At 40.4% G+C, this 24,442-nt stretch overlaps 1 protein-coding gene across 1 annotated transcript; it reads right to left on the bottom strand.

The window, feature by feature from the left end:
- Positions 1-7,447: 7,447 nt before the first annotated feature.
- On the bottom strand, positions 7,448-24,397 carry zbtb10 (zinc finger and BTB domain containing 10). The gene is made up of 4 exons (XM_046834970.1): positions 23,449-24,397; positions 18,840-19,734; positions 13,043-13,218; positions 7,448-10,474 (listed from the first exon to the last, which is right to left on the bottom strand). The coding sequence occupies exons 1-4, from the start codon at positions 24,112-24,114 to the stop codon at positions 10,169-10,171; spliced, it is 2,043 nt and encodes a 680-aa protein (XP_046690926.1). The 5' UTR covers positions 24,115-24,397; the 3' UTR covers positions 7,448-10,168.
- Positions 24,398-24,442: the final 45 nt, after the last annotated feature.

Genomic DNA, 24,442 nt, shown 5'->3' with positions numbered 1-24,442 from the left:
AAATGAAGACATGGGGGGAAAAAGGAATTTCAGTTCCTGAGGTTTTCACACACAAATGTCAAAAGCATGTCTATGTTCAAAACTGACCTGTGAGAAAAAGACCAGTGTGTGTGAGGCTCACCATGTGAACAATTCCCAAAAGAACTTTGTCTCTTCCATCCAACGTAAGACAGAAGTGTCTAGGAGATATTCTGTTGCTTGTCTTTGCTTGTTTTCACACACTGAACCTGGCAGGCTGAGCTCTGAGACTCAGCTGATCTCACACAGCTGAACGCAGAATGCTGTATATCCTGTCCAAACTCTGAGCAGCACAACCTGTCCTCCTGCGAATGAGTCCAACACGATGATGACATACCACAATGCTCTGCTATAACACATCTGGCAAACAAAATAAATCTTGTGAGAAAAAAAAATATTGCTAATATAAATGCAATTTAAACTTTTACATCGACAGGAACATTTAAATGTATATAATATGCATTATAATAAAAATATCAAATATAATATATTTTATATATATATATTATTTTATATTATTTTATTTACAATTTACTATATTTACATTTCATGCATTTCTTTATTTAATTTCTATATTCACATGTTAATATTTATATTATTATTTATATGTTTATTTTAATTTATAGTATAGTAGATCTATCTATCTATCTATCTATCTATCTATCTATCTATCTATCTATCTATCTATTTGTTAATGTATTATTTTTATTTTGTACTTTAAAGCTTTATTTGTATGTACTTGTATGTCATATAAACGCCTTTATGAAACAGAGAGAAATGGAATGGTATAAAATGTATTCATATCGTTATACTTTATATTATTACTATTATATTATATATTATCATTATAAATATATCCATAGACAATAATATAAAAAAATAATAACAATAATAATAAATGAATTAATAGCTTTTTTTATTTAACAATTTCCTGACAGAGGAAATGAGAAAAATCTCTAAAGGGACGTATCTCTAAACTGTCATTACCTGTCCAGTTCCTCTGTTTCTCTATGAAATAATGAAAAATTCTAAGGGCATATTTACTCAACCCCCCCAAATCACTTACCCCCCATCACACACACATGCACACACACAGCTCCATAACACACTCAAAATGAAGCATGTCCTCTCTCTGACCCATACCATTACAGAGCAACAGGAGGCACAAAGAAGAGAGAAAGAGAGTGCAGCCATTCAGGAGAAGAGTGACTCTAAATGAGCAGCCGTCACATTCCCTATCAGCAGCTGCAGCTGTGACCACGCCATTACCTGCTGTACGTTAATGGGCCAAACCACAGTTTGAACTGAAATACAGCCATGCACAATACTGCAGAAAGAGAGAGGGAGAGTGACGGTGCTAACCGGATCCGGTTTCAGGGTGCTGGAGGTCCGGACGCAGGCTCCAAGCCTGGGAACAGAGAGAAGAGAGAGTCCTGTGTCAATAAGGAACAGTGGTCAGCCACAATGGGGCCAACTCCACACAACAGCACTGACAGACACCCACACAAAGCAAACCCCTCCATTCTCACACAGCCGAGAGAATGGACCAGTGTGTGGGTGCCTGGGGGCATGTTTGAACAGTGTGCAAACACACACACACACACACACACACACACACACACACACACTCACATACGCACACACACGTACGCGCACACACGTACGCACACTCTCACACAGAGTGTACTGTATATAAACAAACACACTGCACACCCACTCACACACACACACACACACACACACACACACACACACACACACACACACACACACCATATAGAGATTTAATTCTCCACTATACAACTGGCATAACTTTAAAATTTCAGCAAACTCAACATTCAACAGGTTTTCTACACATTAATCACCATCATATGAGTTCAGATTGATTTTGGAATTCTAGACATAAAAAAATAAATAAAAGATTCAAAATCACTTCCACTGATTTTACACATTTTGCTTTGAATATGAGAAAGGGTACAACTCGAAGATGTTTTCAGACATTAAGATCACTATAAAATGGCCCGCCCCCTGGTGTTTGATTTTGAAATTACTCCATCTATCACTTCCTAATGCCGCACTCACATTGTGCGATTTCTATAGTCCTTTGCGATTGTTGCTTGTCAGACTCTTTGATAATTATCCCCATGTCACACGGTAGTATCGCAGTTGTCATAATGTCAGACTGTACAAGAAAAAGACTCGTCCAAAGTTTTACGTCATCCATCCATGACAAGCTCAGACCCGTGTTCTCTTGCTAACGGTAGCTGACAGCAAACAAAAACAATCTGTAATGTTAATTTTGTTAATGACGCCTTGATAGTAAAAAAACGAATTAAAACATTTTCCCTTAATAACTCAATGTGTCTCTTCATGCTGTACTGTTTCGACATTTTCACTGAGGTGGTTCGAAGTTGTCACGCTAATTGCATCATCAGGTTCGGCGATCCTGGGTTTGACAGCTGTCGTAGGAGAAGTCACACTGCTGGAAAGCATCTGAAATCTGCCAGAATTTCATCAGAGGAAAAAAATGATCGCAACAGCCATCAATTGGCTGACAGTGAACATGTCAATTTAGTAATCAAAAACTAAAAGATTGCAGCCTACAATTATAGGAATCTTTTAGGATTAAAAAATTTGTCTCAGGCGACCAAATCGTGGCCAAAATCGCTCAGTGTGCACCTGGTTAAATTCAGAGGCTCAACAGGACCAGGAAAACAGAGAACTTTGATAATGCATTCATAAGAAACCCACAAAAAAGATTTCAAACCATCTTTCTCTTCGATCTGTCTACAACTAATGGGAGGCTTCTTCTATCCAAACCGAGACTTTGCTCAGCCTGAAACTTAGCTGGCTGTAGCACAACCACCAACACTGTGATTTGTTAGATAACATAAGATTTAGTTAAGTAGTTGTAGAAATGTCAAAAACATTATGAAACTATTCATATAATTTTAGCATTCAGGTAGGAGAGTGTTCACACTGTAGGGTATAAGGGCATCTCTTGGAAACATGTCAAGTGTTCACTAAATCATGAAATGTCACAATTATATTGTCAGTAATAGTCTATTAGAGGTTGACTTGCTAATCAACTTTTTCCCTAGAAGTTCAGGATTATATTTATTTTCATGATGTATGATAATACATCATTATGATGACACGGCTATAGAAACCATCAATATAATAGAGAAATGCAGTATAACAGAGTGCTGCATCGCAGATCTTATGCAGTGAGAATGAATGCCATTATTAAAGCAAGAAATCCGATGAGCACAATTTAGCGTTACTGCAGCCATGGTTGCACCGCTCACATACAGTATATCATCTCCAGCAGAAGCATCAATATTAACCTCATAAATTGACCCCAGGTTTTCTGTGCATTTTTGGGATTTGAAATGAAGACTAATTGTGTATTTAGGTGCAAAGGAAACTAAAGGAAACGAAACACAAAAGTATACCTGGTCCATGAAAAAGCTAAACAACTCTTTTGAACTGTTTTGGCAGATCTTTTCCTCCAGCTTTTCTTGAAAAGTTCATCTTGTAAGTGTCCTTGTAAGTATATAATCCAAATTCATTGTATTTTCTTTGTCAGCCATTGTGGAATGAAAACACTGCTATAAAGTCCACACGAATATATTTGAACTTGTGCAGTTTGCTACAGATGTGGTTTGTGAGCTTTGACTAGTGAGCTCTCTGACCATCCAAACAAAGAATCGACATAAATCACAGTAAGCTATAGGACGTCTGCAGTGTTCACAGTGATGTCTCAAGGCAGACAGATACCTTTGTCATGGTTTTGACATCCCTACATACTCCAATTATTATGCTAAAAAGGTTATTTTGGAGCATACCTATCATACTTAGCATACCCATACAAAAAAATACAGGAAAAATGCTAATATATGACTGTGCAACATATGATATAAATTAAAAAAACACACACACCCTTGCCCATGTGTTTCAGTATTTCTGGCACTATAGGTAAAACTAATCTCAAGTCAGTTTGTACCAAACATGCTAATTTAGCTTAGCTGTCATTAGGCATGTATTATTCATTCAGTTTTGCTCTGGGACAAAAACACAGCAAGTGCTGCCATCTAGTGGCAATTTGAAAACTTGCCCTGCACTCTCCCACACACTGGCTTCCTTCGATTAATTTACCTTAACCAATAATAATAATTACAGAACAGGAGAAAGGAGAGAAAGCGAGAAAGAGAGAGAGAGAGAGAGAGAGAGAGAGAGAGAGAGAGAGAGAGAACGTGTGATCCAGTTCACCCCAGAGCAGTTAAATACAATTTAAGTGTGGTTACTGGGCAGGCCATTCCATGATAGATAACACTCCAGTCCTCTGTTTGCTCTTTAAATAATGCTTACGTATGCTTTAGATCATTTTCTTGTAGTTACGTGAAATCAGTTTTAATTAGCTGTAGTCCAGACGGAATTGCATGGTGATGAAGTATGGCATTGGTAGCCATGTTGGTTCAGTATTTCACTATTTAAACTAAATGTATGTAATGAGTTTGCATGTCCTTCAAATAGAAACAGAAACACGTGAAATAGAATGTAAGATGTATTTCTTTCAAAACCTGCTCTTATTGCCTTCAGTGACAGTTTGATACAAATTCTTCTTCTTCATCATCTTCTTCATAATGCTTCTCCCATTAGGGGTCGCCACAGCGGATCATTCGTCTCCATATCCCACTGTCCTCCACATCTGCCTTTTTCAACCCGACTACTGTACCTGCATGTCTTCCTTCACCACATCCATAAACCGCCTCCTTGGTCTTCCCCTTTTCCTCCTTCCTGGTGGCTCCATCCTCAGCATTCTTCTATCGATATAGACAGTTTGATAAAAAATAATATAATTAAAATGATAATATACTTAAAATAAAAAAGCTAATTAATATCATAAAAAAAAATTGTTGCACCTCTAAATTTTTGAATACATTTTTGACCATGGCTAATAACATGAAAATGCAGATTGGGTGCCCTCAGGTTGAAACTCATCACTTAGGAAATGAGTTGTTTTGTTTTTGCTTCATACACCACAGTCATTACTAGTTTAGAGCAGAAATACCCAAACTAGGGTCTGCAGGCCAAAGATAGCTCGTGGTGCTCTTTAAGTTGGTTTGCCATGTCATATATGAACCAGCATCATGTCTCTCATTAGTGGTGACTGAATAGCTGAATTAGGCATTCATACTGTGTTTCTCATTTGACCATTGTACCATCTCACTGAACTAGAACCTTGAGAAAAAGCTGCATTAGTCAAACAGATGTCAGAGTCATGTTTTAGATTTATATATAACTATTATAAAATAATTAATAAGATAAACCGTGCCAAGGTTAATTATGATATAATGTTAGGCATAATGCATGTAAAACATTTATTTTTGGACTGTCGGGTTTGATTTTTTTGGCCCTTCGTAGAAGAAAGCTTGGGCCCCTCTGGTGTAAAGCCTTCAGGTGAACAAATTCGAGAAAACCAGTGTTAACTACAAGTTTCAACCACTAGATGGCAGCACTTGACATGGTTTTGCCTCAGGCGTTAAAAAGAGAAAGCCAAACTGAGAAAAGAGATTTTTATTTTCCATCAGAGTTTGCAGCATTTAGCCATTAAGTTCATGTGATACTTTATAAGAAGATTTCTTTTAAGGTATTTTATGTATTTAAGGTTATTGAAGTTTAATCTGCATTACTACTGATGTGTTTAAAACTGTATTCTCAAAGCTACAATGCTGCTGCTGATACTGATTGATGAAGAATATGGGTTTTCTTTGTATGAATGTAGTAAAAGGAGAACAAATTGTCGCATAGTATGATTACTTGGAGTTGCTCAAATCCCTTCACAGACCTATAATAGAAATTCGCAGTCAGTACTGTGTCAGGGGTGTTGGGTTGGGAATTGGCAACTGTGCCAAATGTTCTCATTTACCAAGTTGAAAAAAGTCCAACTGCACAGTGACAGACAGGAGTCACAGCCAACCAGGAGGAAAAGTCCAAACAAATGAGGGTGTGAAGAATCCAAAATTGTAATGATTCAGGACTGTGGGAGTTTTTTGTGTATTTCCTGCTGAAAATATTGATGTAATGGAGTTGGATGCTGTTTTGGAACAAGATGGATGCAGTCACTTTATTGCAATTAGATTTTAAAACCAGAATGGCTACGAAATGCCTTCCGATGACGGTGTGTTCACGGCGAATGAAGGGAAATTTGATATGTCAGGGTGACATCCTAATTAAATGCTAACATGTATGTCTGGCAATAAGTAGCTCAGAGATGATAGAGGGATGCCAGAGCGGTCAGCCAGTTGTTGTTCCAAATACCGCAAAGTTGTCAGTGCTTGTAAAAGTAGACCTCCAGGGATTGCCTGAGTTCACAGCGATGTATCAATGCTGGCCCCATTTCAACACATTTTTGAGGGAATGACCCTTAAGATCTGAATTCATAAGCTAGTCATCATACTTAGCTTAAATGTTTCTCTAAATCTGTGCCTATGATGGCCTCAGATACCTGTTTATTTACTGAGTGGGATATGGTGTGGTCTTATTCAGCACATTTTTTGGGCCTCTGGGCATTAAATGCATTTACAGTACCTCAGTTTGAAAAGTAATAGAGCATAGTTACAAGTGTATTTTCCTTGTATTGGTATTTTAAATGGCAGAAAAGGTTGTCACCAGTATTCAGTCATCTACAGTGATGTTGGCTGAAAATGATACATATTCTTGATCCAGCCTTATCAAAGTAGGATTCAGACATGTTGGTACCTGAATCCATTATTCAAATAATAGGATTTTCTCTCATATAAAATTAAATACAGCATTAGCAACACCATGTAGACAAAAGTTTGTGGACACCTGACTATCAGATTGGTATTTGCTTTCTAAACATCCCATTCCACATTTAGTCCCCTTTTGCCGTTAATAACCTCCACTCTTCTGGGATGATGTTCCATTAGATTTTCGAGTGTGCTTGTGGACATTTGTGCTCATTCAGCCACAAAGGCTTTAGTAAAATTAGATACCGATGTAGGTAAAGAAGCCTGGGGTGCAGTTTGTGTTTCAAATCATCCCAAAGGGCTATTGTATCCTAATAGGGTTCAATAGCTCTATAGCAGGTTGCTCGAGATCTTCCACTCTAACCCTTGGGGTTTATGGTTCAAATAAAGAGAAAATCTATTTCTACTGCATCCCAAAGACAATTTATACAATTGTATGCCTCTGACTTTGCGGTAACAGTTTGGGGAGGAGCCACATAAAGCTGAAAAGGTAAGGTGTCCCAATACTTTTGTCCATATAGTGTAATTTGGAAAGGTTAGGATTTTATTTCGATTATTTTTTAAATGCTACATTATACAAAAAATAAGCTGGAAGCGATGAATAAATTAATTAATAACTTAATAGATGAATCACTTCAGACGAGGAGCCGCACTAGAGCAATATCAAAGTTTTATTTTAAAATTTATTATAGAGGAACAGTAGTACAATTGAAACAGAAAGGAAAATGTATTCATCTTAAAACATTGGAAGGACGAGAAAAAAAAACATAAAAAGAGTAACCTGATTTGCTTTTGTGTATGAGGTGAGCCGTGGGCTCGTTTTGCATCCACTGTAAGAGCGTTGAAAAATACATCTTTGAAACGGCTTTAAAAAAATACAGCTGGAAAAACCCTTCATCTGTAGTGTTCTGCTTTTTTTTCTGTTGATTATACCCACATATAGCGTAAAATGTAAAGAGGAAGTCATCTCAAGTTCATCAGAAACACAGACGTAATGTGAAAGAAGTGTGTGTGAACAAATACACAGATGAACAGAAAGAACATCAAAAGCTTAGCCCAGATTCCAATCATTCAGATCAACTTAAATATCTCTATATAATATATATTTGTGTATATATATATAGATATCTCATATACTTCACCTATATATATATATCTATATCTATATATAATATATCCCTCCCACAGTGATTGAAGGTAAATAATACAAACAGGATGAATATCTTCTATAGAGCTTTCAAAATACATGTTCATCTGAAGTAAAGGGAAAAGATAGACATACTTTGTATCATTATAGCACTTCAATATATCCACTGCATATGACCAGAAACTGCTGTTCCCAGGTTTCAAACCACAAATATTTCATAGAAAAATCTGCTTGATGAAATGAAAATAGAAAAAGTAAAACATTATAGAAAGGAATACAAACCAAAAAAAAAAAAGAAAGAAAAAAAAACACAATATATGCATCTAGGGTAAAGTGAATGATTTTTTTTTTTTTAGAATAAAAACATTTAAATCTGACAATTACATACACACAAGCAAGGATTCACACTAAACAGGTTACCTGGCTTTCTCATACATTAATTCAACATTAATTCAACAATGATTTTGGTAGGACAAATAGAAATTAACAGTCTTGATTGCATTTTGGAATCTATATATATATAATATTAAATAATGAAATGTCCAAAAGAAAGAAAAAAAAAAAAAGAAAGAAAATTTGCACATGGACAAAGTTATATTTATTTCCATCCAGACCGGCTTTGGGGAAATAAGGAGAAAAATGAAAAAGAACAAAAGAAAAAAGAATGTAAAGTAGTAAGTGCGGGACTATGACTCTCCATAGAGCTCCACTTTACATTAGCATGACCAAAGTGTTTCTTTCTCGGCAGACAAACATGACGTCGCGTCAAATAAAATAGCTGTAAATAGAATTTTTTTTGTTTGTTTTTGCACGAAAATGAAGTCTTTTACAAAACAAACTTCATACATCCCAACCAATCAGCATTCTTCACGATTACCTTCCTCACACACACACACACACACACACGCACGCACGCATTCAAGTGATTATCAGTATGCTCAGTACCTCATCACACTAAATCAGAAAGGTCCGAAACTTTGGGTCGTTGTTACTGTACTGCCGGTAGATTTGATTTGAAAGTAAAATACAATAAAATTAAAATGGTATGTATGTGTGCGCATGTGCATTAAATAAAACATAAAAATGGCAAAAGCATACCTGATCGGCTCTTTAGCACAACAGTGTTACATATAGAGCTGATTAAAATATCTGAGTTGAGTAGGCTTTACGATTATTAATATCATATACAGCTTTTAGGTCCAGTATTAAAAAACAAAACAAAAAAACAAACCAAAAAAAACAAGCATTACAGCACCAAACGTTTCCGTCATTTGGCAAAAATTCAAGCTTTAAGTGAATGTCAAAATGCTCTATAAAGTGTTACGGTGACGCTGTGATTCATATAAAGCTAGCAATAATATATTCCCATTATACTTTTTTTTTTTACTTTTTTTTTTTTTTTTGTCTCTGCTTTATGTTTACTCTCAGCATTTTCAGTAGTTCGCCTCCTGCCAAATCTCAGTGTGCGTTCTGCTTGGCACAATGGCACAGCCCCAATATAACTTAAATCATAAATATGGCTGTGGTCTATTAGAGTCACAAAACAGATTTTTTTGGTTCCAAGATTTGTGCAGGAAAAAAAAAAAAAACAACAAAAGAAAAAAAACAACAAGGAAAGGAAAAATAGCTTCGTAGGTCTTCTTACGACAACTAAAATATATCTACACAACTGGAAAATAAAAGGAAATAAAAGCTTCCTGTGTAAGCAATGTCCCCAAATGCTGTCATTAAAATCAGGACAGACAGAAGTCGTGGAAGTTCAGACTTGCCAGGAAGCGCAGCCGCAAAAACGGAACCTCTCTGATCAGACATGGAAAAGAAAATAAGAAAAATAATAATAATAATAATATCATTTTAGTAAGACCATATTAACTTTCTTCATAAATTAAATAATATCTTTAAGATGATTGGCCTATCGTAACTTAAAACACTGTACACCATCAGACCCTAGTAAAGAAGAAGGAAAAAAAAAAAATACATCACTGAAAAACCTGATTTTCATATATCGTCATTTTTATCTCTTTCTCTAACAGGCAGCAGGCCTTAGACTCTGTCACACACATAATCTTTACATCTTCAAGTCCCTATCTACCAAACGCGTTTTTTTATTCTTTTACACATACACACTACTGTGCAACCGTGAGGTTTGATAGCACTTTGGAGTTGTTGATTGTTTCCCAGCTTTTTTTTGTTGTTTATTTATATCTTTTTTTAAGTTGCATTAATGTTAGTCCTCCTCAGGGGTGGCACCTGCGTCACCCTCGTAGTTGGATTGGTCATTGTCGTTGGGTTCCTCGGCGTCTGCCTCCTCCCCCATGTCCTCGTCTCCCTCGACGTTCTCCTCGAAGTCTTCGTCGCGGCTGAACTCCAGCTCCTGCATGGCCTCCAGCCCTTCCTGTGTGGCCTGGTGCGAGTCAGCACAGTCCACGCACACGCCGTAGCGCCGAGAGCCGTGACGGATCCCCACGCTCGCCGCCAGCATGAAGATCTTCTTACATACCATGCACTTGTACTTCTTATCTTTCTTGTGAACCTACGAGAGGACAGAGACACGTTACGGTTTCGATAATAGGGACTTTAAACGGTGACAGCTGGAGCCATGGTGACCAGAAACAAACCGAGCATTAATTTAACTGGCTGCTTCCTGATGCCTCTCAGGCTAGTCAAGCAAAAAACCCAGTATGGTGGTCTGTACACTGTGAGGACGTGTGGATTAGGTTAAGTACACGCAACTTTTTTAAAAGAAAATTTTAATCCATGCATTGTATCCATTTTTTGTGACATAATGTCATCTATTTACATATTTATCTGCATGTGTCAATTTGCACAAGTGATATTTTCTCTTCTGTCAGATGATAAAGTATTTTGTTGCTGTGTACGTGTACTCTGCAATGATGAATTTAAATCAATCTATCAATCGATCTATGCTAAGTTGACAAAAGTATTGGGACACCTGACCTTTCCTGCCATATGTGGTGGTTCTGCAAACTGTTACCACAAAGCTGGAGGCACGCAATTGTACAGGACGTTTTTGGATGCGGTATAACAAAATTGTGTTCCAGCATGGCAATGCCCCTGTGCACAAAGCCAACTCCATGAACATTTACATTTATGGCATTTAGGAGACACCCTTATCCAGAGCGATTTACAACTAAGCAGTTGAGGATTAAGGGCCTTGCTCAGGGGACCAACAGTGGCTGCTTAGTGGTGCTGGGATTTGAACCTATGACCTTCCGGTCCAGAGTCCAATGCCTTAAACACTGAGCTACAACCTTCCATGATGATATGGTTTACATGGTTTGGAGAGGAAGATCTTGAGTGGCCTGCTATAAAGCCCTGATCTCATCACTACTGAACACCTTTGTGATGAATTGGAACGCTGACTGCACCCCAGGCCTCCTCACCTCACCTACATCAGTACCTAACTTTAATAACACTCTTGTGGCTGACAAACACAAATGTCCACAAGGACACTCCAAAATCTAGTCAAGTCAAGTTTATTTCTATAGCACTTTTTATAACAGACATTGTCTCAAAGCAACTTTACAGAAATCAACAGTTAAGGTGAATGGTGTGTATTTATCCCTGATGAGCAGCCATGGCGACTGTGGCAAGGAAAAACTCCCTCAGATGTTATGAGGAAGAAACCTTGAGAGGAACCAGACTCAAAAGGGGAACCCATTCTCACTTGGGTGACATCAAGAGTGTGATCATAAATCTTTCAACAATACAGAACACTGGAGAGTGAGAACTAACATGAGCACTGTGTGATTATAAGTAATGTTCTTTCTACAGTCTTATATAGTCTTTATGGTTATAAAACTAGGAGCTACTGAGCAACTTATAAAATAGCTCAACATTTGTAATCAATCTAGTGGAGCATCTCTTTAGAATAGTGGAGGGAATTTTAACAGCAAAATGGGACTAAATGTGAAACATGGTGCTCAAAATGCACATACCAGACTTATGTCTGTCTGTCTGTCTATCCATCCCTGCTCTTACTGGTATAGTGATCCGGTATTGTGATATGATACAAGAGGCAACAATTCCCCTGTATTTCTGATTGCCTTTTTACAGCTTTACTACTGTTCATACTACTGCGGTAAACAGAATGATGGTAAGATCTTCTGTAGCACGAGTTTTGTAAAAACACTGACTGTAACTGCTCAGACATGCAGTCAGTTCACTCGTCCAGCTCCTGTTCCTGAAGTACACGAGCGAATCAATAATAACCAATAGCGGGCAGGTCCTGAACCTCTGTTCAATCGTCGTTTAAGTTTAATAACACAGAAGCCGGTGTCTAAAAATCTATGCATCAATTACACAGAACTGGTTTACACGATGGCACAAACGGCAGCTGTTTGCAAAATATGCAAAGGCGAGATTACCATGCTGGGAGAGAACATGACCAACCTGTTTATCCACCTCAAAAGAAAGCACCCCAAATTATGTGGCAGAAGTCGAGAAAAAAAACAAATTATATAAATAAATAAAAACACGGGGAGAGATTTCTCAAAACATTTAAGACTTGATACGTTGCATTTTTATTATTTCAAAAACTGCAACTTGTTAGGAGTGGGAAGAAATCTTTTAAATGTGAATTAGCCTTCTTGATCTTCATCATCATCATCATCACACTGCTAATTCTAAATCTAAAGGAAATGAAACAAAATAGGGTTCCATCTTGGCGAGTATTCATGCAAACGACACACGATGTTTAAAACTTCCTTGTGCTGTGTGTGAGCTATTGTGCAACAAAATTAAACCAACATTAAATCCAAGTCAAAATGTTATTTTTCTAAATCTGTATTAGTTTGCGTGCATGTCAGCTTATGACCAAATACAATGTTTATATTTATGCTTGTATATGATACAGTTTATATAAATTCCCCTAAATTTGTAATTAATTCCTGTAAATTCAAATAAAGTTTCCAACTTGGAATATTTCCAAAATTCCCCAGATTAAGTTCCCATGGAGCCCCTTTGCAACCCAACCACAACTAAAGAGCGCACTGGTGAAGGAAGAGCATGAGCATGGGGATGGGTCTGAAAAAAGGACATCACACAAGCATTCATGGTGAGTGAAAACGCGTCTTCTCACCAGGGAATGTCTCTTGACGTGCTCTCGGCGGGTGAAGAGCTTGCCGCAGATGTCGCAGCTGAAGGAGCGCACGCCTGAGTGGATGATCAGATGGCGCTTTAGTGTTCGTCGGTGCTTGGCTATGTAGTTACAATGGGGACACTTCAGCTTGTTCAGGGCCGTGTCAGACGTTTCACCTAGGACAGAAACACACACACACACACCTCAGAATCAGAATCAGAATACTTCATTGATCCCCTAGGGAAAATGTTTAGTTACAGTTGCTCGCAGTAAAAGATCAAAGAATAGATTAAAGTAAAAATAAATATGCATATTAATGTGTGATTATTTATATATATATATATATATATATATATATATATATATATATATATATATATATATATCTCTCAATATCAACAACATACAAGAGTGGCATGAAAATAAATATAACTATACTATCTATGCCAAACAACCATCAGAAGGAGGAGTTCGAAAGTAGAAATGATCTTCTGTGGTGCATCGTGGTTGTACGAGTGTCACTAAACCTACTCTTTAGACTGACCAGTGTTTTATGTAGTGGGTGGGAGAAGTTATCCAAGATAGAATGTACTTTGGACAGCATCCTCCCTTCAGACACTGTCGTCAGAGAGTCTAGCTCCTCCCCAACAACATCGCTGTCCGTGCGGCTCAGTTAGCGGAGTGTGTTAGTGTCTGCCACTCTCAGCCTGCTTTCCCAGAATGCCCCAGCATACAAAAGAGCACTGGCCATGACAGTCTCATAAACCATCCTCAGCATTGGATGTTATCTCGTTTTGCTTCTCTAACACACACAAACAGCTGATCGTGGAAAATGAGTGGCTGTAGTTAATTATTTTTTTTACTCTCCTTTACATCTGTAGTAGCTGCACTTTCATGCTTTCAAAAAAAAAAAAAAAAAAGAGCTGGGTGAGTGTAAGGGGCGTGGTCGCTTTTATTGCGTCAAGATATCATGTTCGTGGGTGATGAGAAGAGATGCACTCTGTTCTGTGTTACTTCCTGATTGTGCTGTGCAACCTTCTGAAGTATTGTCAGTCGCTGTGGTAATTTCATACCAGAAACTTTAACCGCATTAACTATAATGTGATTTCTCCCAATTGAAGGAAGAAGAAATGAATAAAGCGCAAGTTCTTTCTACTGGCTTTTAAATAGACATTAAAGATATTTAGCAGGAGGAAAATATTATATCCGTTAGGAAAAATACACGCCCGAGCCCCCGCTGTAACTGGGGTGCTTAAGCAACCAGCACACGTCTTTTGATCTGTGACAGAGCGAAGGGGGAAGCTTTATTTGACGTGAAATGGCCCAAACAATAGAGTCGTTAAGCAGGCTGCCAAGGGAGTGACGAGAGCCAGATCACCTGGGAATTTCAAAAGGACCCCAAAAACCACTGCGTGGGTGGACCGAAGAAGAACCGAAGACGACTGCACGGCTTACTGTTATTCAGTGTTAAAATTAAAGTTCAACCCGTCGCTATGTTTGTCTGGTCCACACCTTCGAACGGACTTGTTGTTAAAACATGACTTGACGTAGTTAATCATCAAACTAGATTTTGAAATTTATACAACACTTCTAGAGTTTGAGAAAGGAACAAAAAAAAAAAAAAAAACTGGTACACTTGTTCTCCCAGACTCTCTTTTCCTGGTGGTGTTGGTGAGCTAGCTCTGTGGTGGGAGAAGGATAGAACAGACTGAGGGATTGAGTGGTCTCCACCCAGTAATTGCTCCATCTGTACACTACCCTAAAGCCCTTGAGGACAAATGCACTTACCGGTACTGCTTTTGCCTGCACTCATTATTAAATGCGTCTTACGTGTCATAAATACTTGGCTAACTCTTGAAGAACGTGCGCGGGTTACAGACAGCGTGTCTTTGGCATGTGGGCGAGTAGGTATAACGTGTAAATGATTGTCAGGAACGCCAGCAGTGGATCAGCTTTCTCAGGGTGCGTTTAGGGGGCTGGTAGGTAAGCCATTAGATCCCACTGTAAGGGCCTGTGCTGCCTGGGTCAATATTTGTAAAGGCAGCAACGGGCGCTCTGCATTAGGGAGGATTAGGGCAGGATGACCCCTGGCAGCTTTGCACCTCCGAGGACTGAGGGGGGAGTAAATGTACGTGTGTGTGTGTGTGTGTGTGTGTGTGTGTGTGTGTGTGTGTGTGTGTGTAGTCAACCAGCAGCTGCAAACAGCTCAACCGAATCCCGTTTTGAACACAATTCAAGTATTTACGACAATGAAGCCTGCGCTGTTCTCTGTAGAGCCAGAATCTTAAAGCTATGCAGTGCTACCATTTCTCCTTCATGTTTCCACAGCAGATAAAAGCAGGCTCACTGCCATTAAAAGAAAACAACCACTAATGAAATACTTTTTTTTTTTTTTTTTTTTACCCACATCTATAATGTATAAGCAATTACCATAGACAACAATTTGCATGTTTTCCCTGTACCAAGATGATAATGGAAAACATGTTTACTAAAAACACTATTGTGAAAGCAGTTTGTACGATTCTGAACTCAAAGGAATGTAATAAAAAGACCTTAAGAATAAGATAGAAGAAACACAGCAGGTGTGGGGTGAAGAGTTACAGTTAATACCCCAAAATCCTTATTAAATAAAGAAATAGTTGATCAAAATTGTAGCTGTTTATAGTTGCATTTGACAATATAAAATGGAACGGAGATACGTTAAGTCGTGCAATTGCTTGCAGCACCATTTCATTATTGCATTTAGAAACCAGAAACACTTTCCTCGCATTTGAAATAAACATCTCCTTCCAGAGATCATTTTAAATAGAATCGGTTTATTGTTATAATTAGATTATTGTGGCACGTCCATTATACTATACCATTTCCCTATAAATGTGTCCTATATGAATGTTACTATATAAATTATAATATATTCAAATAAGTACATGAATAATAAACTAACTCGATTTATCGCCTGGAAATGTTGCCCGGGTGAGCGTTAACGAAAGTCCGTTAACATCTCTACATCCGAGAAAACACCTTTAAATATAAATCTATTACTTTTTGAAAGTAGATTACTTTTAGAGATGGAAAAATGTGTGGTCTTGAATAAACCCAACACTGTGGATACACACCTGCTAATAAATACATAATAGGAACAACACAAACAGCTTTAGTAGATCTTCTTTTCATACCTGTCTGTCTCATTCACAGACCTTTATTTACATAAAACGCTTTCACAAACTGCCCGTAGGCGGCCATTATAAAGGAGCTTGGAGAAAACGGCTTTTCCATTCTTTTCGGAGTAAAAGGTGTCAGAGATATTGACCGTGATAATCGCTTATAAACTACAGATGTGGTAGGCAGAGATCTGGTTATAAAACACTGGAGAATTCCTTTAACTGACTGCATGAAAGAAGAAAGCTTTGGGCTGAAGAACAGTCAGCACATGCACAAGGTTTAGGTCCAAGGATCCCAGACTGCCTTTACAGATCTATGAAGAATAAAAAAAAAACGGGTTTAAAAAACCCTGGGTTTACTTTCATTCCATACCACTTCAATGCGTGGTGATATTTCATGCTTCGCCATGCCGTTTATATCGTAAGGCTTGACGGCTCCTCTGGCTGAAGATTATACAGGTTTGTGTGATCTCAGGAAGGCCAGTTTAATAAGGACACAGACTCACCGGCTCGACATCTAATTAAAAGAAGACATGGCTCGTGCCCGTGCATATTACACACCCAGCTACACGGACAAGTAGAAAAGCAATCTTTATGTAAGATCATGACTGGCACAATGCCACAGGCAAAGGTCAGGGCACAACTATGAGGGTGTGTCCCAGAATGTGCTTGGGCAATATTGCAGATGCCCCCATAAAAAGGAAAATGCCAGCAACCATGACATACTGCTAATCCATAGAGCGAGTGACAGCAAACTTGTTCCAATGTCAAAACGGCTATTTCGTTGAAATACGGAAGTTTTTACAAAACTCGCAAGTGTGGTATTAAGATGAACCTCAGATGATTATGGAAGCATCTGATACTTAACTGACAGTCAACCACCGGTGTAGGTGGGACCATCAGCTGTTATCATTGAAGAGCAAAACCAAAATACTCTTTCCATTCTCAGGTTCATCAAGGTTAATCAGTCACGCGAGAAAAGCTTTTAGAGAACCCGTGGAGTCAAGTCAAACTCGAGCAGGCGCCCTACTTCCAGGTAATGAATTTCAGGTTACGGTTACAACATGGCCTGTTTGAGGTAGCTAGACCATAAGCTAGATAACTCATGCTAATCCTGCCTCTGTTAGTGTGATGAGGAAGAGAACCCTTCATATGAAATCACTAATGATGGGCATGAATTCTCTTGCGTAAGCCAATAATAGCAATATAATAACCGCAGATAACAGTCCACACAACACAACAAACAAGTTCTTAAATACGTATAGTGAACTTTGTTACATTAGTCAGTAATGTGTTGTTGATCTGACGTATACAGATTGCTGATACTAGATAAACACAGACAGACAGATAGAATAACTAGCCACCAGAAAAACCAAGATGCTTGCATTACTATATTTCAACACGTTCATTCCAGAACTTCAGTGAAAGTACTAAGCCCCTGCTTAACTCAAGACCCATGAGGATGAATTTAGACTGTAATTAATATAAACAGCTGCCATGTGTCTCATTCAGTGAACAGTTAAGAACCTCAACAATGATGGAACTATAATAAATGGACGCTGGGTGTGACCCACATGAGGATGGGTTTCCTTTTAAGTCTGGTTCCTCTCAAGGTTTCTTCCTCATTCCATCTCAGGGAGTTTTTCCACTTTCGCCACAGAGACGTTCGCTACGAATAAAGTTATTAAGGGACTAATGACAATACTTATGTATTTATGACAATAAAATGTATTTTGTAACCTATTTCTCTATTACTAAGAATTGAATTAAATATGACTCAAGTAAATTAACTCCTTTTTAAATTGAGTAAAAATACAAAAGTGCTTGCATTTCAGTAGACTTAAATACTAAGGAGAAAGTTTTCCAGTTACAGACTCACAGTGAGAAAACCCACGCACACTCTGACAAGAACCGTGGGGTTATGCGTGTGCTCTCGCCACAGCTTCTCTTTTAAACCAATATATGTTTTCACTTCAATGTAGTAAAGGACGGCATGTTTTTGGGAAATGTAGTGAAGTTAAAAAGACAGATATTATACGTTAAAATGTACTAAAGTTAAAGTTTCCCATAAAGATAAAATACTTGAAAATGTACAAAAATGAAGTGAAACTACTTTGATAAATATTTGTCTTCTCTCGTCCTCTTACCTAAAGATCACACACATTGCTTTTTCAGACTGTTTTTCATCATCATAGTAAAACATCCTGAAATGCATAGTGGGCTGCTGGTGTGTAAGAAGAGTCAAGGACAACAGAAAGCATCACACTCTTCACATCATTTGGTCCCTCTGAATAGAAACAACTATTTAGCACAGTCACGACTCGGAACAAAGCTCCCACCTTATTCAAATAAACCCCTGAGCCTCAGGCTTTTTGATACCCGTTAAAACGCACCTGTTGCCATTCATTTCAATGAGAAAGGCAACCCCTGTGGACAACCTGCGCCAACGTATGCTCAGGCCTAACAATTATGGCTATAAAAAATAGTTCATGGGGTTGAACCTCTATGGGGAGGTATTCTGATGTGGTTATGAAGCAGCCAATAGCAGACGGTCGAGGGCAATGGTGTTATTTATTCACGTAAAGTTTGCGCGTAGTAAACAGATGCGGTTTTAGTACACATCCAAGTGGTTTTACCTGTTTTCTCTGAGAGATAAGAGTAGTCATCTCTGGTGTAGGATGCTGACGGCTGAATGAACATGCCCTCGTCAAAGCCCTCCTCTGGCTCAGGTGGGATGTTGTAGACAAAGCGTCTGGCAATCTGCTTTTTCCGCCTGCCGCTGCCGGGCTCGTGTCGCTCCTCGCTCTTCATAGCAGCCCCAGCACCTGGAGGTAGTTCGTTCCAGACGAAGACAGGTGCTGATCCCTGTGTCTGCGTCTCCCCGGATTCCACAGAGTTTTCGCCACTCCAGGCCGACGTTCCCAGCGATGGCACAGCCACGTCACTCGGCTCCTCCTTTACATGTCCGCTGGCTTTAATCGACAGCTTGGACAGGATGCTGGTGGCCCAGAAATTGCCAGGTTTCTTGACGTCTTTGGGCACGGCACGACGCTTGTTGTAGTCCACTAGCACAGAGTCAGGTGCCTCCTGCTTGATGCTGATGTTCAGAGCATCTTTGATAAAAGCACGGCACGACTGCACGACCTCGCTCATCTGCAAGTAGCTGGCCACGGACATCACCTCAATGGCATTCTGGCTTGTGAGCAATAAGTTGCCCGAGTACAGGAAATCAAGGATGACCGAAAAACCCTGTACGGCAGCAACGTCTAGGTGTGTGATTGTGGCCTGGTCAAGGTTCTCACTTTTTGTCAAGCAGTAGAGGGTCTTGAAATAGCGGCTTCCTGCCACCAAGATGTTCTTGTGCGCACGGAAGACCTGCCCGCAAACCACAATGCTCACGTCACACAGGATGCCACTTTTGCGCTGCTTGTCCAGCTCCTGGAGCAGCTGGTAGCAGTACGAGTTCTCGTTTGGCTTGTTCCTGTAGTCCTCCACCTCAGTGCCCTCTGTGTCTTGTAGACTCTCGGGTTCCTAGAAAAGGCACAACAACAACAACAAAAAAAAAAGCAAACAGGGTTAATGCACAGTGTAAACTCAACATGGTGGGGATATGGTGACACTACCACAATGGTAGAACTGGTTCAACCAGCTCTCAAACTGCAGTTCTGTGGGAACTGTATATCTATCCCGAAACCCCCCACTCAAACAGAAACTGTATCACAAGCCACACCCTAAGCAAACCATTTCGCTCACTGGGCAAAGCCTCTTTAAGCCAAGAGATTCATTCTGGGCCTCCACCCTTTCCCTACACCTGTACTCAGTGGTGGTTGAGAACTCTTCTGCCTCTTGGGTTTAAAAAAAAAAGAGGTAGAACAGACTGGTACCTATTAGAGGGAGTACTTGTGTGCTAAATTTTCTGGATTGCAAAGCAGATGTCCTAATCCAAAGAGTCATTTATACCACTTAGGCCTAGAATTTTTCCCCCTCCTACCACACAGCTGTGTTTTCTGCTCAAGTAATTTAGATTAAATCCATTTCTCGGGGCGGAGGCCATCCGAGCCTCCTCCACACTGCAGCCCTTGTCCGGGTGGATAGGGTTATTACGGTAGCATGGCTCCAGCGGCGGGCCAGCGGACATGGAGAGGAGAGATAGAGGGCAACCCCATTTCTCCTCACAATGCCAGTCCTTTCCTCCAGGCTCATTGTTCACTGACGTTGCGTGGCACACTGAGGCTTTGTGCTTTCTACATCCACACGGACTGCAAAAGAGTGAACGCAATATGTGCCAAATTACTTTAAAATAAAGTGGCCAATCTAGCCAGTGCGGGTGCTTTTTTTTTTTTATGTGAAAAACCCAAAGAAGCCAGATGGACACGGGTTTAAGTAAAATAGGGGGATGTGAAAGAAGAGGGGGGATATACGGGAATGAGTGTCAGCTTGTTGTGTCTTATTGTTCTTGATTATTTCCTCCTTTCTCTCAAGCATGTGTTTGTTTCAGGGAGAAGCTCGGACACTGCACCTCACCAGAGACAGAAACAATCTCTGTCATCGGTGAGAGGAAAAGAAACAATGGTGCAAAATGCTCTTCTGTCTATTTCTCTCACACAGTCTATCCAGCTCGACTCATCCTTTCTCCAGATGTGCCACGTGTTAACACAGAGCTGAAGAACAGATGCTTTCAGAGGAGCCCCAACACTAATTTTTCAAATGAGTCGTCTGTGCATACTTGTCAGAATGTGCCACTGCCTATTTTTTAACCCAGACAATAATTTTACAAACACTGACCACAGCATGGAAAGGCTGGAAAACCCCAATAGACTGGTCAGGAGTAGTCAAAAAAAAATATACTGAAACTATTGTATTAAAGTCAACTAAAGCTAGCGTGGTAAATACGCTCTGACAGAGCGACACGAAACCTGCTGTGGTTTTCACGTTCTGGTTTCACACCTCAAACTTTCGTTTTGATGTGGAACCGGAACACATCGCAACCACCACCACTGATATCACCTTTGCTGATGTGCTGCTTAGTGACGCTACAGATTGCTCACGATGTTGTCCAAAAGGCTCCTTCAACTTTGATTGTAAACAAGCACGTGCAAGCAAACCGTAAAACTCTTAGCTCGGGGATTCACCTCAAGCTGTGCGATGCAATCACATACTAGACGCAGGGTGACTCAGAGGAATAACACTGTCCCCCAGATAGCAGGGACAGCAGTTTTGTTTTTCTAGTGTAAACCCCACCCTAGGCCAGCCTAGCCCTGAGGCCAGTGCTTGGTCCCCTCACCCAGCCCTTCTCGCAGATGCATGAACAATGTAGCAGTGTGCTTGACCCAAGGTGTGGGTGGAGAACACCAGGCTCTGGGCCTCCCAACAATGTGGAGAGCTCATCGATAGAGAATTCCACAGAGTCCTCTCTCTCCCCCCCAATACACACAGACCTACGTTTCACATGGGGCAGACAGGAGAAGGGTGGAGCCACTGTCTTCTCTGTAGACACTCTAACCAGGGATGGCAACTTTGAGGACAATGTCCAGACACAAGACTGAAGCAACCCAGATACCCCCTATTTGGTTAACTGAGTTACGGCCCATGCTTCACAGAGTCACATCTGCACATGCAAAGAAATGTAGTCTGTTGTTTTAGGCAGCTCACTTGGGCTTGTATCTCTGTTGAACACGATCTATTTTACTGGAAAAAACATCTGTCCGTGCTAATTTATCCTGTGTTTATGCTTTGGTTTTTACATAGACTGTAGCATATGACCACCATTCTTCCTAAAAACCAGTAGAAATGCAACAATTAATCAATTAGTTGAAAAATATTTTAAAGCCACAGAGGCTAGCAAAAAAAAAGGTAATGTTCTTTCCAATAATGAGTGAAGCATATGAATGATAAACTTGGCACATGCTGCATACCGTTAACAACATTGTTATATATATATATATATATATATATATATATATATATATATATATATATATATATATATATATATACATACATACACACACACACACACACACACACACACACACAGTCGGGGGTTCTTCTGAATTCTGCCCCGATTGAGATTAAAGATTCATTAAGCATTAAGGCTCATTGCATGTCCATACGTGAGCTCTGAAGATGATCAGAGGCTCGCTTATTGATCTCCAGACCCTTTACAGTGGGGGTGTGTGTGGAGAGGGGGGGGGGGGTGACCACAACCAGGTCACAAGGTCATAAGAGAAATTTACTGAAATGCGATGAGCTGATCCCCGGATTCTGCAAATCAAGTACAGCTTGTCACAGGGATCGTGATTTAGGTCTCGGGAGCACAGACGGTCCAGAGATATAAGCAGTATAGATATCTCTCTGGAACACTCATCTGGCACAAAGGCTGATTGAAAAGCCCTAAAGGGGAAGACAGAGATGTACCAGAGGTCATTTTTTTCCCCCCCAGCAGAGGAGGGGGTTGGGAGGCAATGGGTTGGGCTGTGGCTCCCCAAAGCCTGCTGGGTCAAGCTCTCAGCATTATGACCTCTGTAGAAATCAACTGAGGTTCCAAGGCAACAAGGGCTGATAATTACAGTGCAATAAGTGTATTGTGTGGTGTGTGTGTGTGTGGGGGTGAAGCTGCTCAAATGGAAGGAAAAGGGTTAGAACTGACAGTCTGGATCTAGGGCATGTTTTAATCATGGACCCTGTTAAAAAAAAAAAAAAAAAAAAGTACATTTGTAAGAGACCTTAGAGTTAATAATTTTCCTTGGATAGGAATTATCTTGGGTTTGATAGTCAAAACATCACAAGACACATCTCACAAGCAGATAGGAATCCTAAATCACCAGTTGACACGACATGTTTAATGATGCAGATACAGGAGGGCAAACGACACGTAAATCTGAGTTTATACACTAAAAAAGGATGAGAGTAAAAAAAGAGAACTGTCAGTGATTTACACAGAAACAGAGCTAATCAGCTGGGAGGACCATCGTTAGCCTACATGCTAAATGGCACATTAGCCAGTTTTGCCCTAACCAACGTCGCTAGCAAGTGCTATGGCTAACCTACGTAGGCTAACCGGCTAGTCTGCTAGCGCGAATGCATTCGTCGGGAAAATAAGTCAGTAAAAAACGTTGTAATTTATCTACAGCGCAATATTAAAGTCTTACTTTTAAGCCACCGGAGAATAAAATTGTGTTGTGTGAGATTTCTAGCGGCTGTCAGGTGAGACTCCGAGGCAGGGTTTTGACACCTTTCACGTACCTGTTTGGTCGGGTCGTTCCGGCCGTGCTCGGAGGACAGGTGATGTCTCAGCAGCAGGGCGCGTTTATAATTCCGGCACCCTTTGACCAGCTCGTCGCTGTTGTTAGTGGCGATGTTGTGGCACCACGAGCACGACATGAGTCCCGTTTCGTGGCAAAACTTCAGCCAGGGAAACTCGTGCAGCCAGCCGGCTTGGAAGAGCGAGTGCTTGAGAAGGAGCGTCTGAGGTCTCATTTCAACGAAGGGCTTCCTGGAGTCGCTGGCGCGTCGCACGTCCACCGTGCCGGCAGCTCCGTCGTCCCCGTTCATGCCGTTCCCGGCGCTCCAGCTGGTCGTCTCGGGCGTCACGGCGGTCCAGCCGCGGCTGTTGGCAGAGTCTCTTTCGGCCGCGCGCTTGCTCCCTTCCGGGTCTTCCTCCTCCTCAGCCTCCGGCTCTGTGCTGTCGCTGACCGACCCTCCGCCCTCTACTTGCCCGGGCGACGGTCCCGTTTTCGCACCGAGATCCCTGTCGTCGTCTTGATCCGGCCTGTTACCGTTCAATCGTCGCTCCATCCAGGCCTGGGCCTCGCAGCTGTCCCCGTTGCTGCCGCGTACGCCACTGGAGCCCGTAGCGGCTAATCCGCCTCCTCGGAAAGCCAGCGACCTGCGGTTTCGCTCTCCAGACATGTTGTGTTTTTTTTTTTTTCCCTTAATATATTACAAAACTATTTTTTTCCCGTAACAAATTCTACTTATTATAACCGCTCCCGATTTATTCTGTAGTTGTTCAGAAATAAATAACCCGCATCTAAATGACCGGGTTTCCTCGCCCTGGCCTCCTGGTGAGAGTATGTAGGTTATGCGGAAATAAATAGGGGTTTTAAAGGCATAATGAATTTCAGGGTTCTGGCTGCGTCCGCGCAGGCCCTGCAGAGGTCGAATGGCAACGACTTTCCCCACAATGCATCTCGGCTGGAGTGAGGGGGGTCGGGTGTGTGTGTGTGTGTGTGTGTGT

This window comes from Silurus meridionalis, chromosome 22 (assembly GCF_014805685.1).
Source record: "Silurus meridionalis isolate SWU-2019-XX chromosome 22, ASM1480568v1, whole genome shotgun sequence".
Classification (NCBI taxonomy): Eukaryota; Metazoa; Chordata; class Actinopteri; order Siluriformes; family Siluridae; genus Silurus; species Silurus meridionalis.
This window is presented reverse-complemented; position numbering and strand designations above follow the sequence as displayed.